Source organism: Euprymna scolopes, chromosome 45 (genome assembly GCF_053919585.1).
Source record: "Euprymna scolopes isolate OS-2025 chromosome 45, ASM5391958v1, whole genome shotgun sequence".
Lineage (NCBI taxonomy): Eukaryota > Metazoa > Mollusca > Cephalopoda > Sepiida > Sepiolidae > Euprymna > Euprymna scolopes.
Genome location: NC_136526.1, coordinates 28,239,167 through 28,257,128, shown reverse-complemented (window position 1 = coordinate 28,257,128; position 17,962 = coordinate 28,239,167). Strand labels below are relative to the sequence as shown.

General features: G+C 27.0%; 1 protein-coding gene across 2 annotated transcripts in view; it reads left to right on the top strand.

Annotated features, from left to right (window-relative positions):
* LOC145269305 (uncharacterized) overlaps positions 1–17,962 on the top strand; it is a 63,069-nt gene that overhangs the window by 15,110 nt on the left and 29,997 nt on the right. The window contains exon 2 of one of the 2 annotated variants that reach the window (XM_080125007.1): positions 13,551–15,966. The exons of the other annotated variant lie outside the window; for it this stretch is intronic. Coding sequence (XP_079981133.1) covers positions 14,162–15,328 — 1,167 coding nt within the window. The 5' untranslated portion in view covers positions 13,551–14,161 and the 3' untranslated portion in view covers positions 15,329–15,966. Of the gene's footprint in view, positions 1–13,550; positions 15,967–17,962 lie in introns of those variants that run through there. 2 annotated transcript variants of the gene reach the window in all.

Below are 17,962 nucleotides of genomic sequence, written 5' to 3'. Positions count from 1 at the left end.
TCCTTCTTTACATTAAGCGTTTGTCTATTTTCATCCTCTATTCTTTCCACATTTTTCGTTTTACACACTTCTTTGAAGTAATTCTTTTTAAACACTTTGAACATGTTTTTCGAAACGCTGGGCATTTTTCTTTTTTTCTTTCATGAAGTTGTTCCACTGTACATTCAATTTTTTCTTGTCGTTTCTACCATATACGTTTCCGCTATTATTTCTCCATGGGAGTTTTTTTTTTTAATTATTTTGGTTGTAGGTATGTATTAATTCCTGCTGTTGTATGAATTCTAGACACATATTCAAGGGTATGTTTGTAAATTGTTCTATTAGCTTGTATTTATGTGCCGAATTATGCATACCTTCACTTATTTGAATTAACTCTTCTGTTGTCTGTTCTTCTGTTCCTAGTTTTTCAAGTTCACAGTATTTACTCACACTTCTTAACTGGTGTAAATATTTTACTATCTGTTCATCCACTTCCTACTTCATTGCCATAAACTTGGTCCTTTCTGCGATCACCAGTCAAAAGTCATTTCTTCTAGTTCTCGAGGGTAAACCATTGTAGCAACCTTAATAATTGTTTCACAACCAGCGTTAGCCATGATCACGTTGGTGATTTCATTCTCCCCTCCTCGTTTTTTATTGTCTTTCAACATTTAGCATTTGCAGCGAAGCAACAAATTCACGTATCTACCTATTGTGGATCTTCAAAGACCAGAGAGGATCCTATCGTCGATGCCATTAATATGGCTTGTATAACGCTAAGCAAGTGTTCAACAACCACCTGTTCTAGTTGGTGTCAGTTTATAAATATGAGCTATCTGCTCATATGTAAATTATACTTAATTTGCATATGAGCTTCTGCTCATATCTAAATTATACTTAATTTGCATATCACTACAAGAAACAAACTCTTTTAGATTAGACCTTTTCTTTTATAGTTGCTAAATATCTTCCAAAGGAATTACAACATCAGCTATGTTAAGGTTGTTTTTGTGGCTTTCTGAATGTTTTTCCACCTGCTCCAGTGATCTGATGTGAGGAGGTCTTGAACAAGCGTTGTTGAATTGAGGAGGAAGAGATACCACTGATAAAAGTGCCTTGAATGTACAGTCATTTGCTTTCTTCAGCAGTTACGGCTTGAAAAGTGCACGACTTTGCGAGTACTTCAAACTGTTGCATGAAAGCGTCCATAGTTTGTGCCAGTTGCTGTTTGTTCATGAGTAACAGGTGTCTATTTTACACAGCATTAGTCAGTTTAATGTAAGCAGCATTGTGCTATTGTAGTCTATGGCGTCGATCATTATCTTATAGACACCGGCCGAAATGGTGTTCATTAAGGCTAAGAATTTTGGGGATTGTTTTCAATTTCGCTATTGTTAATAGTAGTTAAATCACGGAAAGTCAGTTCCCAGTGCTTGTATAATTTTTCTGAGTTCAAAGTTGTAGGTTTGACGTCGAATCTTTACAGGTGCAGTAGTCTATCCATTTCTGTTTTTTTTTTCTTTTTGTTAATAAAATTGAAATGAGTGAAAGAGTATTTTTGTTAATAAAATTGAAATGAGTGAAAGAGTATTTTTGTAAATAAAATTGAAATGAGTGAAAGAGTCTTTTTGTTAATAAAATTGAAATGAGTGAAAGAGTATTTTTGTTAATAAAATTGAAATGAGTGAAAGAGTATTTTTGTTAATAAAATTGAAATGAGTGAAAGAGTATTTTTGTAAATAAAATTGAAATGAGTGAAAGAGTCTTTTTGTTAATAAAATTGAAATGAGTGAAAGAGTATTTTTGTAAATAAAATTGAAATGAGTGAAAGAGTATTTTTGTTAATAAAATTGAAATGAGTGAAAGAGTATTTTTGTTAATAAAATTGAAATGAGTGAAAGAGTATTTTTGTTAATAAAATTGAAATGAGTGAAAGAGTATTTTTGTTAATAAAATTGAAATGAGTGAAAGAGTATTTTTGTTAATAAAATTGAAATGAGTGAAAGAGTATTTTTGTTAATAAAATTGAAATGAGTGAAAGAGTATTTTTGTTAATAAAAGTGAAATGAGTGAAAGAGTATTTTTGTTAATAAAATTGAAATGAGTTAAAGAGTATTTTTGTAAATAAAATTGAAATGAGTGAAAGAGTATTTTTGTAAATAAAATTGAAATGAGTGAAAGAGTATTTTTGTAAATAAAATTGAAATGAGTGAAAGCGTATTTTTGTAAATAAAATTGAAATGAGTGAAAGAGTATTTTTGTTAATAAAATTGAAATGAGTAAAAGAGTATTTTAGTTAATAAAATTGAAATGAGTGAAAGAGTATTTTTGTTAATAAAATTGAAATGAGTGAAAGAGTATTTTTGTTAATAAAATTGAAATGAGTGAAAGAGTATTTTTGTAAATAAAATTGAAATGAGTGAAAGAGTATTTTTGTAAATAAAATTGAAATGAGTGAAAGAGTATTTTTGTAAATAAAATGTAAATGAGTGAAAGAGTATTTTTGTTAATAAAATTGAAATGAGTGAAAGAGTATTTTTGTTAATAAAATTGAAATGAGTGAAAGAGTATTTTTGTTAATAAAATTGAAATGAGTGAAAGAGTATTTTTGTTAATAAAATTGAAATGAGTGAAAGAGTATTTTTGTTAATAAAATTGAAATGAGTGAAAGAGTATTTTTGTAAATAAAATTGAAATGAGTGAAAGAGTATTTTTGTAAATAAAATTGAAATGAGTGAAAGAGTATTTTTGTAAATAAAATTGAAATGAGTGAAAGAGTATTTTTGTTAATAAAATTGAAATGAGTAAAAGAGTATTTTAGTTAATAAAATTGAAATTAGTGAAAGAGTATTTTTGTTAATAAAATTGAAATGAGTGAAAGAGTATTTTTGTTAATAAAATTGAAATGAGTGAAAGAGTATTTTTGTAAATAAAATTGAAATGAGTGAAAGAGTATTTTTGTAAATAAAATTGAAATGAGTGAAAGAGTATTTTTGTAAATAAAATTGAAATGAGTGAAAGAGTATTTTTGTAAATAAAATTGAAATGAGTGAAAGAGTATTTTTGTAAATAAAATTGAAATGAGTGAAAGAGTATTTTTGTTAATAAAATTGAAATGAGTGAAAGAGTATTTTTGTAAATAAAATTGAAATGAGTGAAAGAGTATTTTTGTTAATAAAATTGAAATGAGTGAAAGAGTATTTTTGTTAATAAAATTGAAATGAGTGAAAGAGTATTTTTGTTAATAAAATTGAAATGAGTGAAAGAGTATTTTTGTTAATAAAATTGAAATGAGTAAAAGAGTATTTTTGTAAATAAAATTGAAATGAGTGAAAGAGTATTTTTGTTAATAAAATTGAAATGAGTGAAAGAGTATTTTTGTTAATAAAATGTAAATGAGTGAAAGAGTATTTTTGTTAATAAAATGTAAATGAGTGAAAGAGTATTTTTATTAATAAAATTGAAATGAGTGAAAGAGTATTTTTGTTAATAAAATTGAAATGAGTGAAAGAGTATTTTTGTTAATAAAATTGAAATGAGTGAAAGAGTATTTTTGTAAATAAAATTGAAATGAGTGAAAGAGTATTTTTGTAAATAAAATTGAAATGAGTGAAAGAGTATTTTTGTAAATAAAATTGAAATGAGTGAAAGAGTATTTTTGTTAATAAAATTGACATGAGTGAAAGAGTATTTTTGTAAATAAAATTGAAATGAGTGAAAGAGTATTTTTGTTAATAAAATTGAAATGAGTGAAAGAGTATTTTTGTTAATAAAATTGAAATGAGTGAAAGAGTATTTTTGTTAATAAAATTGAAATGATTGAAAGAGTATTTTCGTTATTAAAATTGAAATGAGTGAAAGAGTATTTTTGTTAATAAAATTGAAATGAGTGAAAGAGTCTTTTTGTTAATAAAATTGAAATGAGTGAAAGAGTATTTTTGTTAATAAAATTGAAATGAGTGAAAGAGTATTTTTGTTAATGAAATTGAAATGAGTGAAAGAGTATTTTTGTTAATAAAATTGAAATGAGTGAAAGAGTATTTTTGTTAATAAAATTGAAATGAGTGAAAGAGTATTTTTGTAAATAAAATTGAAATGAGTGAAAGAGTATTTTTGTTAATAAAATTGAAATGAGTAAAAGAGTATTTTAGTTAATAAAATTGAAATTAGTGAAAGAGTATTTTTGTTAATAAAATTGAAATGAGTGAAAGAGTATTTTTGTTAATAAAATTGAAATGAGTGAAAGAGTATTTTTGTAAATAAAATTGAAATGAGTGAAAGAGTATTTTTGTAAATAAAATTGAAATGAGTGAAAGAGTATTTTTGTAAATAAAATTGAAATGAGTGAAAGAGTATTTTTGTAAATAAAATTGAAATGAGTGAAAGAGTATTTTTGTAAATAAAATTGAAATGAGTGAAAGAGTATTTTTGTTAATAAAATTGAAATGAGTGAAAGAGTATTTTTGTTAATAAAATTGAAATGAGTGAAAGAGTATTTTTGTTAATAAAATTGAAATGAGTGAAAGAGTATTTTTGTTAATAAAATTGAAATGAGTAAAAGAGTATTTTTGTTAATAAAATTGAAATGAGTGAAAGAGTATTTTTGTTAATAAAATTGAAATGCGTGAAAGAGTATTTTTGTTAATGAAATTGAAATGAGTGAAAGAGTATTTTTGTTAATAAAATTGAAATGAGTGAAAGAGTATTTTTGTTAATAAAATTGAAATGAGTGAAAGAGTATTTTTGTTAATAAAATTGAAATGAGTGAAAGAGTATTTTTGTAAATAAAATTGAAATGAGTGAAAGAGTATTTTTGTTAATAAAATTGAAATGAGTAAAAGAGTATTTTAGTTAATAAAATTGAAATTAGTGAAAGAGTATTTTTGTAAATAAAATGTAAATGAGTGAAAGAGTATTTTTGTTAATAAAATTGAAATGAGTGAAAGAGTATTTTTGTAAATAAAATTGAAATGAGTGAAAGAGTATTTTTGTTAATAAAATTGAAATGAGTGAAAGAGTATTTTTGTTAATAAAATTGAAATGAGTGAAAGAGTATTTTTGTTAATAAAATTGAAATGAGTGAAAGAGTATTTTTGTTAATAAAATTGAAATGAGTGAAAGAGTATTTTTGTTAATAAAATTGAAATGAGTGAAAGAGTATTTTTGTAAATAAAATTGAAATGAGTGAAAGAGTATTTTTGTAAATAAAATTGAAATGAGTGAAAGAGTATTTTTGTAAATAAAATTGAAATGAGTGAAAGAGTATTTTTGTTAATAAAATTGAAATGAGTGAAAGAGTATTTTTGTAAATAAAATTGAAATGAGTAAAAGAGTATTTTTGTTAATAAAATTGAAATGAGTGAAAGAGTATTTTTGTTAATAAAATTGAAATGAGTGAAAGAGTATTTTTGTTAATAAAATTGACATGAGTGAAAGAGTATTTTTGTTAATAAAATTGAAATGAGTGAAAGAGTATTTTTGTTAATAAAATTGAAATGAGTGAAAGAGTCTTTTTGTTAATAAAATTGAAATGAGTGAAAGAGTATTTTTGTTAATAAAATTGAAATGAGTGAAAGAGTATTTTTGTTAATGAAATTGAAATGAGTGAAAGAGTATTTTTTTTAATAAAATTGAAATGAGTGAAAGAGTATTTTTGTTAATAAAATTGAAATGAGTGAAAGAGTATTTTTGTAAATAAAATTGAAATGAGTGAAAGAGTATTTTTGTTAATAAAATTGAAATGAGTGAAAGAGTATTTTTGTTAATAAAATTGAAATGAGTGAAAGAGTATTTTTGTAAATAAAATTGAAATGAGTGAAAGAGTATTTTTGTAAATAAAATTGAAATGAGTGAAAGAGTATTTTTGTTAATAAAATTGAAATGAGTGAAAGAGTATTTTTGTAAATAAAATTTAAATGAGTGAAAGAGTATTTTTGTTAATAAAATTGAAATGAGTGAAAGAGTATTTTTGTTAATAAAATTGAAATGAGTGAAAGAGTATTTTTGTAAATAAAATTGAAATGAGTGAAAGAGTATTTTTGTAAATAAAATTGAAATGAGTGAAAGAGTATTTTTGTTAATAAAATTGAAATGAGTGAAAGAGTATTTTTGTTAATAAAATTGAAATGAGTGAAAGAGTATTTTTGTAAATAAAATTGAAATGAATGAAAGAGTATTTTTGTAAAGAAAATTGAAATGAGTGAAAGAGTATTTTTGTAAATAAAATTGAAATGAGTGAAAGAGTATTTTTGTAAATAAAATTGAAATGAGTGAAAGAGTATTTTTGTTAATAAAATTGAAATGAGTGAAAGAGTATTTTTGTTAATAAAATTGAAATGAGTGAAAGAGTATTTTTGTTAATAAAATTGAAATGAGTGAAAGAGTATTTTTGTAAATAAAATTGAAATGAGTGAAAGAGTATTTTTGTAAATAAAATTGAAATGAGTGAAAGAGTATTTTTGTAAATAAAATTGAAATGAGTGAAAGAGTATTTTTGTAAATAAAATTGAAATGAGTGAAAGAGTATTTTTGTTAATAAAATTGAAATGAGTGAAAGAGTATTTTTGTTAATAAAATTGAAATGAGTGAAAGAGTATTTTTGTTAATAAAATTGAAATGAGTGAAAGAGTATTTTTGTTAATAAAATTGAAATGAGTGAAAGAGTATTTTTGTTAATAAAATTGAAATGAGTGAAAGAGTATTTTTGTTAATAAAATTGAAATGAGTGAAAGAGTATTTTTGTTAATAAAATTGAAATGAGTGAAAGAGTATTTTTGTTAATAAAATTGAAATGAGTGAAAGAGTATTTTTGTAAATAAAATTGAAATGAGTGAAAGAGTATTTTTGTTAATAAAATTGAAATGAGTGAAAGAGTATTTTTGTTAATAAAATTGAAATGAGTGAAAGAGTATTTTTGTTAATAAAATTGAAATGAGTGAAAGAGTATTTTTGTTAATAAAATTGAAATGAGTGAAAGAGTATTTTTGTTAATAAAATTGAAATGAGTGAAAGAGTATTTTTGTTAATAAAATTGAAATGAGTGAAAGAGTATTTTTGTAAATAAAATTGAAATGAGTGAAAGAGTATTTTTGTAAATAAAATTGAAATGAGTGAAAGAGTATTTTTGTTAATAAAATTGAAATGAGTGAAAGAGTATTTTTGTTAATAAAATTGAAATGAGTGAAAGAGTATTTTTGTAAATAAAATTGAAATGAGTGAAAGAGTATTTTTGTAAATAAAATTGAAATGAGTGAAAGAGTATTTTTGTAAATAAAATTGAAATGAGTGAAAGAGTATTTTTGTTAATAAAATTGAAATGAGTGAAAGAGTATTTTTGTAAATAAAATTGAAATGAGTGAAAGAGTATTTTTGTAAATAAAATTGAAATGAGTGAAAGAGTATTTTTGTTAATAAAATTGAAATGAGTGAAAGAGTATTTTTGTTAATAAAATTGAAATGAGTGAAAGAGTATTTTTGTTAATAAAATTGAAATGAGTGAAAGAGTATTTTTGTAAATAAAATTGAAATGAGTGAAAGAGTATTTTTGTAAATAAAATTGAAATGAGTGAAAGAGTATTTTTGTTAATAAAATTGAAGTGAAAGAGTATTTTTGTTAATAAAATTGAAATGAGTGAAAGAGTATTTTTGTTAATAAAATTGAAATGAGTGAAAGAGTATTTTTGTTAATAAAATTGAAATGAGTGAAAGAGTATTTTTGTTAATAAAATTGAAATGAGTGAAAGAGTATTTTTGTAAATAAAATTGAAATGAGTGAAAGAGTATTTTTGTAAATAAAATTGAAATGAGTGAAAGAGTATGTTTGTTAATAAAATTGAAATGAGTGAAAGAGTATTTTTGTTAATAAAATTGAAATGAGTGAAAGAGTATTTTTGTTAATAAAATTGAAATGAGTGAAAGAGTATTTTTGTTAATAAAATGTAATTAAGTGAAAGAGTATTTTTGTTAATAAAATTGAAATGAGTGAAAGAGTATTTTTGTTAATAAAATTGAAATGAGTGAAAGAGTATTTTTGTTAATAAAATTGAAATGAGTGAAAGAGTATTTTTGTAAATAAAATTGAAATGAGTGAAAGAGTATTTTTGTAAATAAAATTGAAATGAGTGAAAGAGTATTTTTGTTAATAAAATTGAAATGAGTGAAAGAGTATTTTTGTTAATAAAATTGAAATGAGTGAAAGAGTATTTTTGTTAATAAAATTGAAATGAGTGAAAGAGTATTTTTGTTAATAAAATTGAAATGAGTGAAAGAGTATTTTTGTTAATAAAATTGAAATGAGTGAAAGAGTATTTTTGTTTATAAAATTGAAATGAGTGAAAGAGTATTTTTGTTAATAAAATTGAAATGAGTGAAAGAGTATTTTTGTAAATAAAATTGAAATGAGTGAAAGAGTATTTTTGTAAATAAAATTGAAATGAGTGAAAGAGTATTTTTGTTAATAAAATTGAAATGAGTGAAAGAGTATTTTTGTTTATAAAATTGAAATGAATGAAAGAGTATTTTTGTTAATAAAATTGAAATGAGTGAAAGAGTATTTTTGTAAATAAAATTGAAATGAGTGAAAGAGTATTTTTGTAAATAAAATTGAAATGAGTGAAAGAGTATTTTTGTAAATAAAATTGAAATGAGTGAAAGAGTATTTTTGTTAATAAAATTGAAATGAGTGAAAGAGTATTTTTGTTAATAAAATTGAAATGAGTGAAAGAGTACTTTTGTAAATAAAATTGAAATGAGTGAAAGAGTATTTTTGTTAATAAAATTGAAATGAGTGAAAGAGTATTTTTGTTAATAAAATTGAAATGAGTGAAAGAGTATTTTTGTAAATAAAATTGAAATGAGTGAAAGAGTATTTTTGTAAATAAAATTGAAATGAGTGAAAGAGTATTTTTGTAAATAAAATTGAAATGAGTGAAAGAGTATTTTTGTAAATAAAATTGAAATGAGTGAAAGAGTATTTTTGTAAATAAAATTGAAATGAGTGAAAGAGTATTTTTGTAAATAAAATTGAAATGAGTGAAAGAGTATTTTTGTTAATAAAATTGAAATGAGTGAAAGAGTATTTTTGTTAATAAAATTGAAATGAGTGAAAGAGTATTTTTGTAAATAAAATTGAAATGAGTGAAAGAGTATTTTTGTAAATAAAATTGAAATGAGTGAAAGAGTATTTTTGTTAATAAAATTGAAATGAGTGAAAGAGTATTTTTGTTAATAAAATTGAAATGAGTGAAAGAGTATTTTTGTTAATAAAATTGAAATGAGTGAAAGAGTATTTTTGTAAATAAAATTGAAATGAGTGAAAGAGTATTTTTGTTAATAAAATTGAAATGAGTGAAAGAGTATTTTTGTTAATAAAATTGAAATGAGTGAAAGAGTATTTTTGTTAATAAAATGTAAATGAGTGAAAAAGTATTTTCGTTAATAAAATTGAAATGAGTGAAAGAGTATTTTTGTTAATAAAATTGAAATGAGTGAAAGAGTATTTTTGTAAATAAAATTTAAATGAGTGAAAGAGTATTTTTGTTAATAAAATTGAAATGAGTGAAAGAGTATTTTTGTTAATAAAATGAAAATGAGTGAAAGAGTATTTTTGTTAATAAAATTGAAATGAGTGAAAGAGTATTTTTGTTAATAAAATTGAAATGAGTGAAAGAGTATTTTTGTTAATAAAATTGAAATGAGTGAAAGAGTATTTTTGTTAATAAAATTGAAATGAGTGAAAGAGTATTTTTGTTAATAAAATTGAAATGAGTGAAAGAGTATTTTTGTTAATAAAATTGAAATGAGTGAAAGAGTATTTTTGTTAATAAAATTGAAATGAGTGAAAGAGTATTTTTGTTAATAAAATTGAAATGAGTGAAAGAGTATTTTTGTTAATAAAATTGAAATAAGTGAAAGAGTATTTTTGTAAATAAAATTGAAATGAGTGAAAGAGTATTTTTGTAAATAAAATTGAAATGAGTGAAAGAGTATTTTTGTAAATAAAATTGAAATGAGTGAAAGAGTATTTTTGTTAATAAAATTGAAATGAGTGAAAGAGTATTTTTGTTAATAAAATTGAATGAGTGAAAGAGTATTTTTGTTAATAAAATTGAAATGAGTGAAAGAGTATTTTTGTTAATAAAATGTAAATGAGTGAAAGAGTATTTTTGTTAATAAAATTGAAATGAGTGAAAGAGTATTTTTGTAAATAAAATTGAAATGAGTGAAAGAGTATTTTTGTTAATAAAATTGAAATGAGTGAAAGAGTATTTTTGTTAATAAAATTGAAATGAGTGAAAGAGTATTTTTGTTAATAAAATTGAAATGAGTGAAAGAGTATTTTTGTTAATAAAATTGAAATGAGTGAAAGAGTATTTTTGTTAATAAAATTGAAATGAGTGAAAGAGTAATACTAAAGAGAATTTTAAAAGTGAGGAAAGACTAATACACCACTAAAATAATGCATATTCTTGACGAGAATCGTAATCGTGGAATCGCATCCCCTGCCCAAGGGAAATAATCTGCAGTATTTTATTACTGCTAGAATTGATAATCCTAGATGGGGAGGGGGGGACGAGAATAATTCTAAACCCTAATGGTAGACATGTTAGTTTGAGAAAAGAGACTTGAATAAAAATTTGGATAATCAACTGTTCAATTTCCATTAACTGACATAATAATATTTTATAAAGGTGTATAACTCCCGCCTACTCCATTTCTTTGTCAATTCTATTGCTGATTTGACAATTAAAAGAGAACTGTAATTAAGTTCAAATAATGAGCTGCCGTTTGGTCCAACGTCTTGTTAGCAACTGCTTGTAAAGTAAACTTCCTGCCAAAGATACAATCCCTGTCTTCCAGCAGAAATTATAATATTAACCAATCAGGAGTCCTGTGTTGTCTATGCTATTTCTGACACTATATGTAATGGATGAAGATTGCATATTCCAAAAATCAGAAAAATTGATCAAGTAGTTTTTTATTATTTACGAAAAATAAATTTGCTGTTTTTTTACTAATAAGTAACAGACAAGGCCCTGTTTCTCTAGAGAACACAGGGGAGGTAATCAGTGATTATTTTGACTGTTTTCATGTGCATTATGATTGTCTGCCCTTGTCCGGGATTCATTGATTTCAATTTTCTCACCCTCATCGAAACAGTAAAATTTTCAGTACTTATGCATAACAGCTAGCACAGCTGTTATTTTGGTTTTGTTTTCTCTTTGGGATGACAGGAGAGAACTTCTCAGTCCAAAAAGCACAGAAAATAAATAACAAAAATGAATAAAACTAAGCCATTAACCACAATAAATAGAGAAGTAGTCAACCACCTCAGCAGAAATAACCTTCTTAGCGACACGCAATATGGTTTCCGTTCTGCTAGATCTACAGCAGATGTGCTAACGGTTATATCTCATAGGATTAGCGAATCTCTTGACAAAGGTTCCCTTTCCAGGGCAATTGCTCTTGACATATCAAAGGCCTTCGATAAGGTTTGGCATAAAGGCCTACTTCACAAGATTTCCAGCTACGGTATTACTGGACATGTTTTCTCAATCATTAAATCATTTCTTTCTGATAGGTCCATAAGAGTAGTGGGCAGAAATCAGAGGCTCACAGTATTAATGCTGGAGTCCCCCATGGGTCCATCCTGGGCCCAACTCTCTTCCTGATCTACATCAATGATCTCGCAAAACACATACTTAAATCATTCGTTGACATCTATGCTGATGACACGACCATCTATGGCAACACATCAAAGGCTGCACATCAAATGATGACGTTCTCTCTGATTCTCTCTCCTCTGATCTTGAGCACATGGTACAGTGGGGGAAGAGTTGGCTGGTTACTTTTAATGCATCTAAGACCAAGCTCCTATCTCTACATCATAAACGCTCTGATCCCCATCTGGCATCAATTGAAATGGATGGCTCTCGTCTAGGGGAGGCCCCATGTTTTGATAAGCTCCTGGGTTTGACCTTTACTCCTGATCTTAAATGGAACACATACATCGTCTGTTGTCAAGGTCGCTGGGAAAATGGTGGGATCCTTCTACCGCTCCAGAAGATATCTCACTACTGATGCAATTCTCTATCTATATAAAAGCCAAGTACGTCCAAGGATGGAGTACTGCTGCCACATCTGGGCAGGAGCTGCTAAAAACAGCCTATCCTGCTTTGACAGAGTACAAAATAGACTTTGTGGCTTGATGGGGGATGCCCTTTTCTCTACCCTGCAACCTCTTTCCCACAGAAGAGACGTAGCGAACCTGTCTTTGTTCTATCGTTATTTCCATGGCAAGTGCTCGTCTGAGCTCCATTCACTGGTCCCCCCTCGCCAATCTTTTTCAAAAAATACCCGACTAGCTGAAACTACTGTCAATAATTTTCCCCACTCCTTATCTATGCCTAAATCAAAACGTATTCTATGAACAAAGCTTCTTTCTTAGAACAGCACGCCTTGGAACTCTGTTCCTCTTGCCTGTTTCCCTCCCGACTTCAACCTGGATGTCTTCAAGTCCAACACAAACAAATTCCTGATGAACCGCCCCCTTAAGTAATGACACTTTATCAATTCTCCAATACTATTACTACACTATCCCATTGATTACTGTACACGCAATAACCCTTATCCCCGAGTGGCCATTGGGCCTTGATAAGTGGTGAACTCCATGTAAAAAAAAAAATTTAATGCATAAAAATGTATAAAAATATAATTTTTAAAATTTTATTGTTTTAATATCTGCATGCAAAATGAATGCTGATGCTCAAAATGTATAAATATTTTGACCCCTCTCTACTTAAAAATTCAGCAAAAATCCGAAAATTAACCAATTTTAATGAAATTTTAATGAAATTTTCAATATTTATCAAATAACTAGCGGGGGGAAGGGGGCCCGATTTGCCTGAGCATAAAATACGCTAAAATATGATATTCTAATTTGTCCAGAATCGTATATATTATTCTAATATATATATATATTATATTATATATTATTTCTTATATATTCTTATATATTATTTCTTATATATTATTACAGATTCATGATTTCCCAAGTAAAAAAAAAAGTATTTAGGTGCAATCATCTAGAATCGAAACCGAAACCGTAGCATTCAAAGCTGGTGATGTTACCACTGTTCCAACGTGACACACATGTGAACCGATTAACAATTAAAATTTTTTTTTCAGAAACATTAGACCCTCCCCTAAAATCCATATTAATGAAATCAATATAACTAAAAAAAAAAATTAAATTTTTTAAACTAACGATATTATCATTGAATAAAGCAGTTTTTTTTATATTTTCACACAAAAAATTATAGTTGCAAAAAATATTTCCCCTGGAAATTTTTATATGTAAGATTCTAATATTTTCCTTCCATGAATGATTTAAGAACCAGGTGGTCTCTTACACAAACATTATGTGGTTTGTGGTTGAAGCAACTGGTATATGTATATATGTATGTAGAGAAAGAAAATTGCTATATTTTTGTTGAACTTCTATAAACATAATAGTTTAAGTAATAAATAAAATGCTTGTATATAACATAATATGATATATTTTTTATTTACAGATGCAACGTATTTTATAAGAATCGAGTATTTTTAAATTTGGGAAATCAAGAAATGGAACTTTGAGTTGATATATATATATATATAGAGAGAGAGAGAGAGAAAGAAAAGAATATATCTGCCAACAATAGATTGAATGATATACCTACGTGTGTATTCCCAGAGGTCTGTAGCTATCTATGAAGACAATGTTGACAGCAATCTACAGAGAGAACCACCACTAGCACAAAGAATACATTATGACAGAATAGATGTCAACAATAAATTGAATTATGATGAACATGGAATATGAGTAGTATAAGAATGACTTTATGCCATGATCTCTGACACAAATAAATATTATGTTGTTTGTATGTGTAATAACTATAAGATATAATTTAAATCATAATAAAATCCAGCGAGCTATTTAATCTTTTTGAATTGTGTTGAAATAAAGTAAAACAGATCAGTAGCGATGTATGGTTTTTGTGAGTTCTTTTTAGAAGTTGTCAATGTCCTCCGAGATACAGCATTTGGTATTCCCAAATGGTCACCCATATGGTGCTGACCAGGCTAGAGGTTGCTTGACTTTGGTGATCTAATGAAACCCAGTGTGTCAATGTGATTTTTAATCATGCATAGCTCTTGTGAGACAAAAAAAAAGTTTTCTTGTCTAATTTGCAACTTTTCATTTTCACTGAAATGTACGCTAAAAAGGCATATGCGAACACACACTGGTGAAAAACCATATTCATGTGAACTTTGCAGTTCTACGTTTGCACAACTATCAACGCTTACTAACCACAAGCGATCGCATTCAGGTGAAAAGCCTTATCGATGTGCAGTTTGTCGGGCAGCATTTCCATACCGAAGTTCCCTGAAGGGGCATATGAGAATACACACCGGAGAGCGACCATTTATCTGCGGAGTCTGCAATTCTGCATTTGCATACAAACCTCGGCTAAACAACCACATGCGTTTACACACAGAAACACTTCCGTATCGCTGTTCAATTTGCAGAACCGGATTTTCTCACCAAGAGCATCTCGTGTCTCATATGCAAATCCACTCAGAAGCAAATTCCAGTTCTCTTGAAGTTTATGACCCTGCAATTCCACAAGACATGCAAACACTGACAGAAGAGAATCCATATTTATGTGAAGAATCTTCACTAAGCAACCACACGCAAACACACTCATTTGGAGTTTCTAAAGAAGCTGGCGAATCTTTGGCATCTGGTGGCCTACCTGATACTCAGCAAGAACAAAAAAAAAATGAACGACAAGTAGAGAAACCATATCGATGTGAAACTTGCGAGAATACATTTACAAGGAAATACAGTCTAATAGCACATATGCGTTCACACAGTGGAGAAAAACCATATTTTTGTAAAGTTTGTGATTTTTCTTGTTCACGAAGGGAATCCCTAAAATGTCATGCTCGAACCCACACTCGAGAGAAACCATTTTCATGTGAAATTTGTGGAATTGCCTTTTCTCACCGAGATAATCTGAAAGCTCATCTGCGTGTGCACACTGGAGAGAAACCATATCAATGTGAAGTTTGTCGACGACGATTCACACAGAATTCCAACCTGAAGTCACATATGCGAATACACACTGGTGTGAAACCTTTTTCTTGTGATATTTGTGGTTTGGATTTTACACGCAAAGATATTCTGAAAATCCATACACAAAGGCACACAGGCTTGAAACCGTATTTTTGTGAAATTTGTGGCAAAGAATTTGCAGTGAATTCTCAACTAAAAAGACATACGCGAACTCATACTGGAGTGATGTAATTCTTCTGAATGGTGCATGTGCAAAAAGTCTCTACCAAACTCCTCACTGAATATTTGATCTACAGAGATGAAATTTGATACATAGGATATTTGGATCTGTAGCACACTTTCCATTTGGTTTTTATCTTGGAATAACTTATACTGGCTTGATGTAATCGGTTCAAATAACTCTGGCCTCAATAGAGATGAACACAGAATAAATCTTATGCTGTTTGTGGTTTGAATAACTACAGCCACAATAGAGATGGGCACAGAATTTAATGACAGCAAGAATTATTTAAAAACATGGACACATAAATTTTATACTGTTTGTGGTTTAAATAAGTATGGCTATGTTCTTAATAGAATATAAACAAATATATAGAAACTTGAATGCCTACTATATATGTAACTCTTCTGAATGATTAGAATCTCAGTAGAAACAATAGTGAAAGGAAATGGAGACACCATATCATCTCTGAGAATAACAAGAATATATATGTATATATATATATATATTAGTGTTTGAACGATTAATTGAAATCAGAATCGGGAATCTGAACTTTTGGGGGTATCGGAATCAGAAAAATTATAGTTTAATTTCCAATTCCAAACCGATTATTTCAAATTTTTAAATAAAAAATAGAACACGCAAAAAATTGTTTGTTTTTTTATTAGAAGTTGTTCCTTTACAACATAAGACTGAGAAGGGCCACAGAGTGAGTTATGTTTTTTTAGATATTTAACATTTAATTTATTTTATTTATTGGTCATTTATAACTTCCCTATTGCTTTTGCAATTATTTAGCATCTATTCACTAAATTGTCTATGTGTCCTTATCTGAGGAAGTTTAAATTTTAAATGCTCTAGACGGAGGGAGGGGTAGATTTCGTTGGTGCCAGCTGTACATTGGGATGTTTGTCATCGGCTTCTTCTGAAATAATTAAAGTTTTATGGCACTGTTTTAGACACAAGAATATTCTCAGACTCTCCAAACCTAATTTAATTTTTTTTATTGTAAGCAAAGTAAATATTCTAGAGGTCACTTGTCTATTCAATATCGCAGACCTATTTGATAAATGGCCATGTGGCGTCTATTAGAGACTTTGGACTTTAATATAAAAAATTTAACATGCTTGGAATTTTTTTTCTGGTGTTGGTTTGGTGCCCGGTAAACTCATACCCAGAAAACTCATACCCGGAAAACTCGCCCCTTTTTGCTAGGTAGGAAAACTGGTCCCTTATTGAATAAATATCGATTGAAAAAATATTTTATGACCGTTCTTGAAGGAGATATTTTTTTTTAAAGGCAACTACGCACCTCCATAATATTAAAAAAAAATATTTTTAACTCTTGTTTTAAAAAAATAAACTTAATCACGGAGTCAAGACACGAAAAACAAAACCATATATTTATTTTAAAAAATCATTTAGTTTTAACACTTTTTGTGTTATTATGAAACAAAAATAAAAGAAAGAAAACACGTATTATCAAAGAAAGCAATTATTTTATTTAGAAGAATTAATTTAGTTTAAACAATTCTTGTGTTATTACGAAACAACAAAAAAGAATACACGGTACTCATGTATTTTTGGTATCGCACTGAAATAATTATGTTATTTTGAAAACCATTCTTAACATGGAGAGGGAACGGTATTGTTTAAAAGTCATTTTGGGGGCACTTCTGCAGTATGCGGATGGTGGCTATTGTTAGGGGCAATAACTCCAATTTATTCTTGGTCAAAAAACGCGCTAAATAAGTAACAAACAAGATTTCTTGACAAACTTGAACAAAAAAAAAAAAACTTGAACAAAAAAAAAAAAAATTTATTTAATTTACGAATGGCTTTTGTTTTGTCATCAATAAAGTGATACTAATTGAACCTTCAACTTTCAAGAGAATATCACTTTTACAATTGATTTTACCAATTGATTTGTTCACTGCGACATTAGGGCAGGTTGATTTACAACTTTTTTCAGAAAATCAACATGGCACTGGTGATGATAGTTGGGATTTGATGTGATAAGAACATATACCAAAAATAAGATTCCCATCTTGAACAGAAAATTGAGCATTTAATTTTTAAAATCGTGTAGAAAAATGCTGAAAAATCCTTAATTTTCATTGTATTTTCCACAACACTGACTTTGAAATTTCACTATTTTTAAAAATATTCAATTAAAATTGATATATTTATATGAAATACATTGAAAGAAAAATAAATACATGAATCATAATTTTAACTATGGATCACAACTAGCAAAATATTAGCTTTTACTGCATTGATTAAAAGAAAATTGTAAAAAAGCTAATTAGCAACTAAGTCTTTTAAATTTCACAATTCAAAAAGATATGTGGAGATGTATTACACAATATAATAACTTGATACAAGTTACAGAACCATATATTTTAATTTTTTTATTAGAGGCAATAATATAAACATATAATAGAACTAAATTGTTATGTATAATTTCCTTTTGATGAAATTTAAGGTCTAATTTGGTGGCACGATGAATTTGTAATAATGTGTCTATGTCTTGCTTCCTGCCCATATACAACTTTTTGAGAAAAATCAATCAAATTTGACCAGTGTGTGGCTTTAAAATTGATAGTAGTAATCGTTTTCCTTTTTTTTCTTTTTTTTTTTTTGAG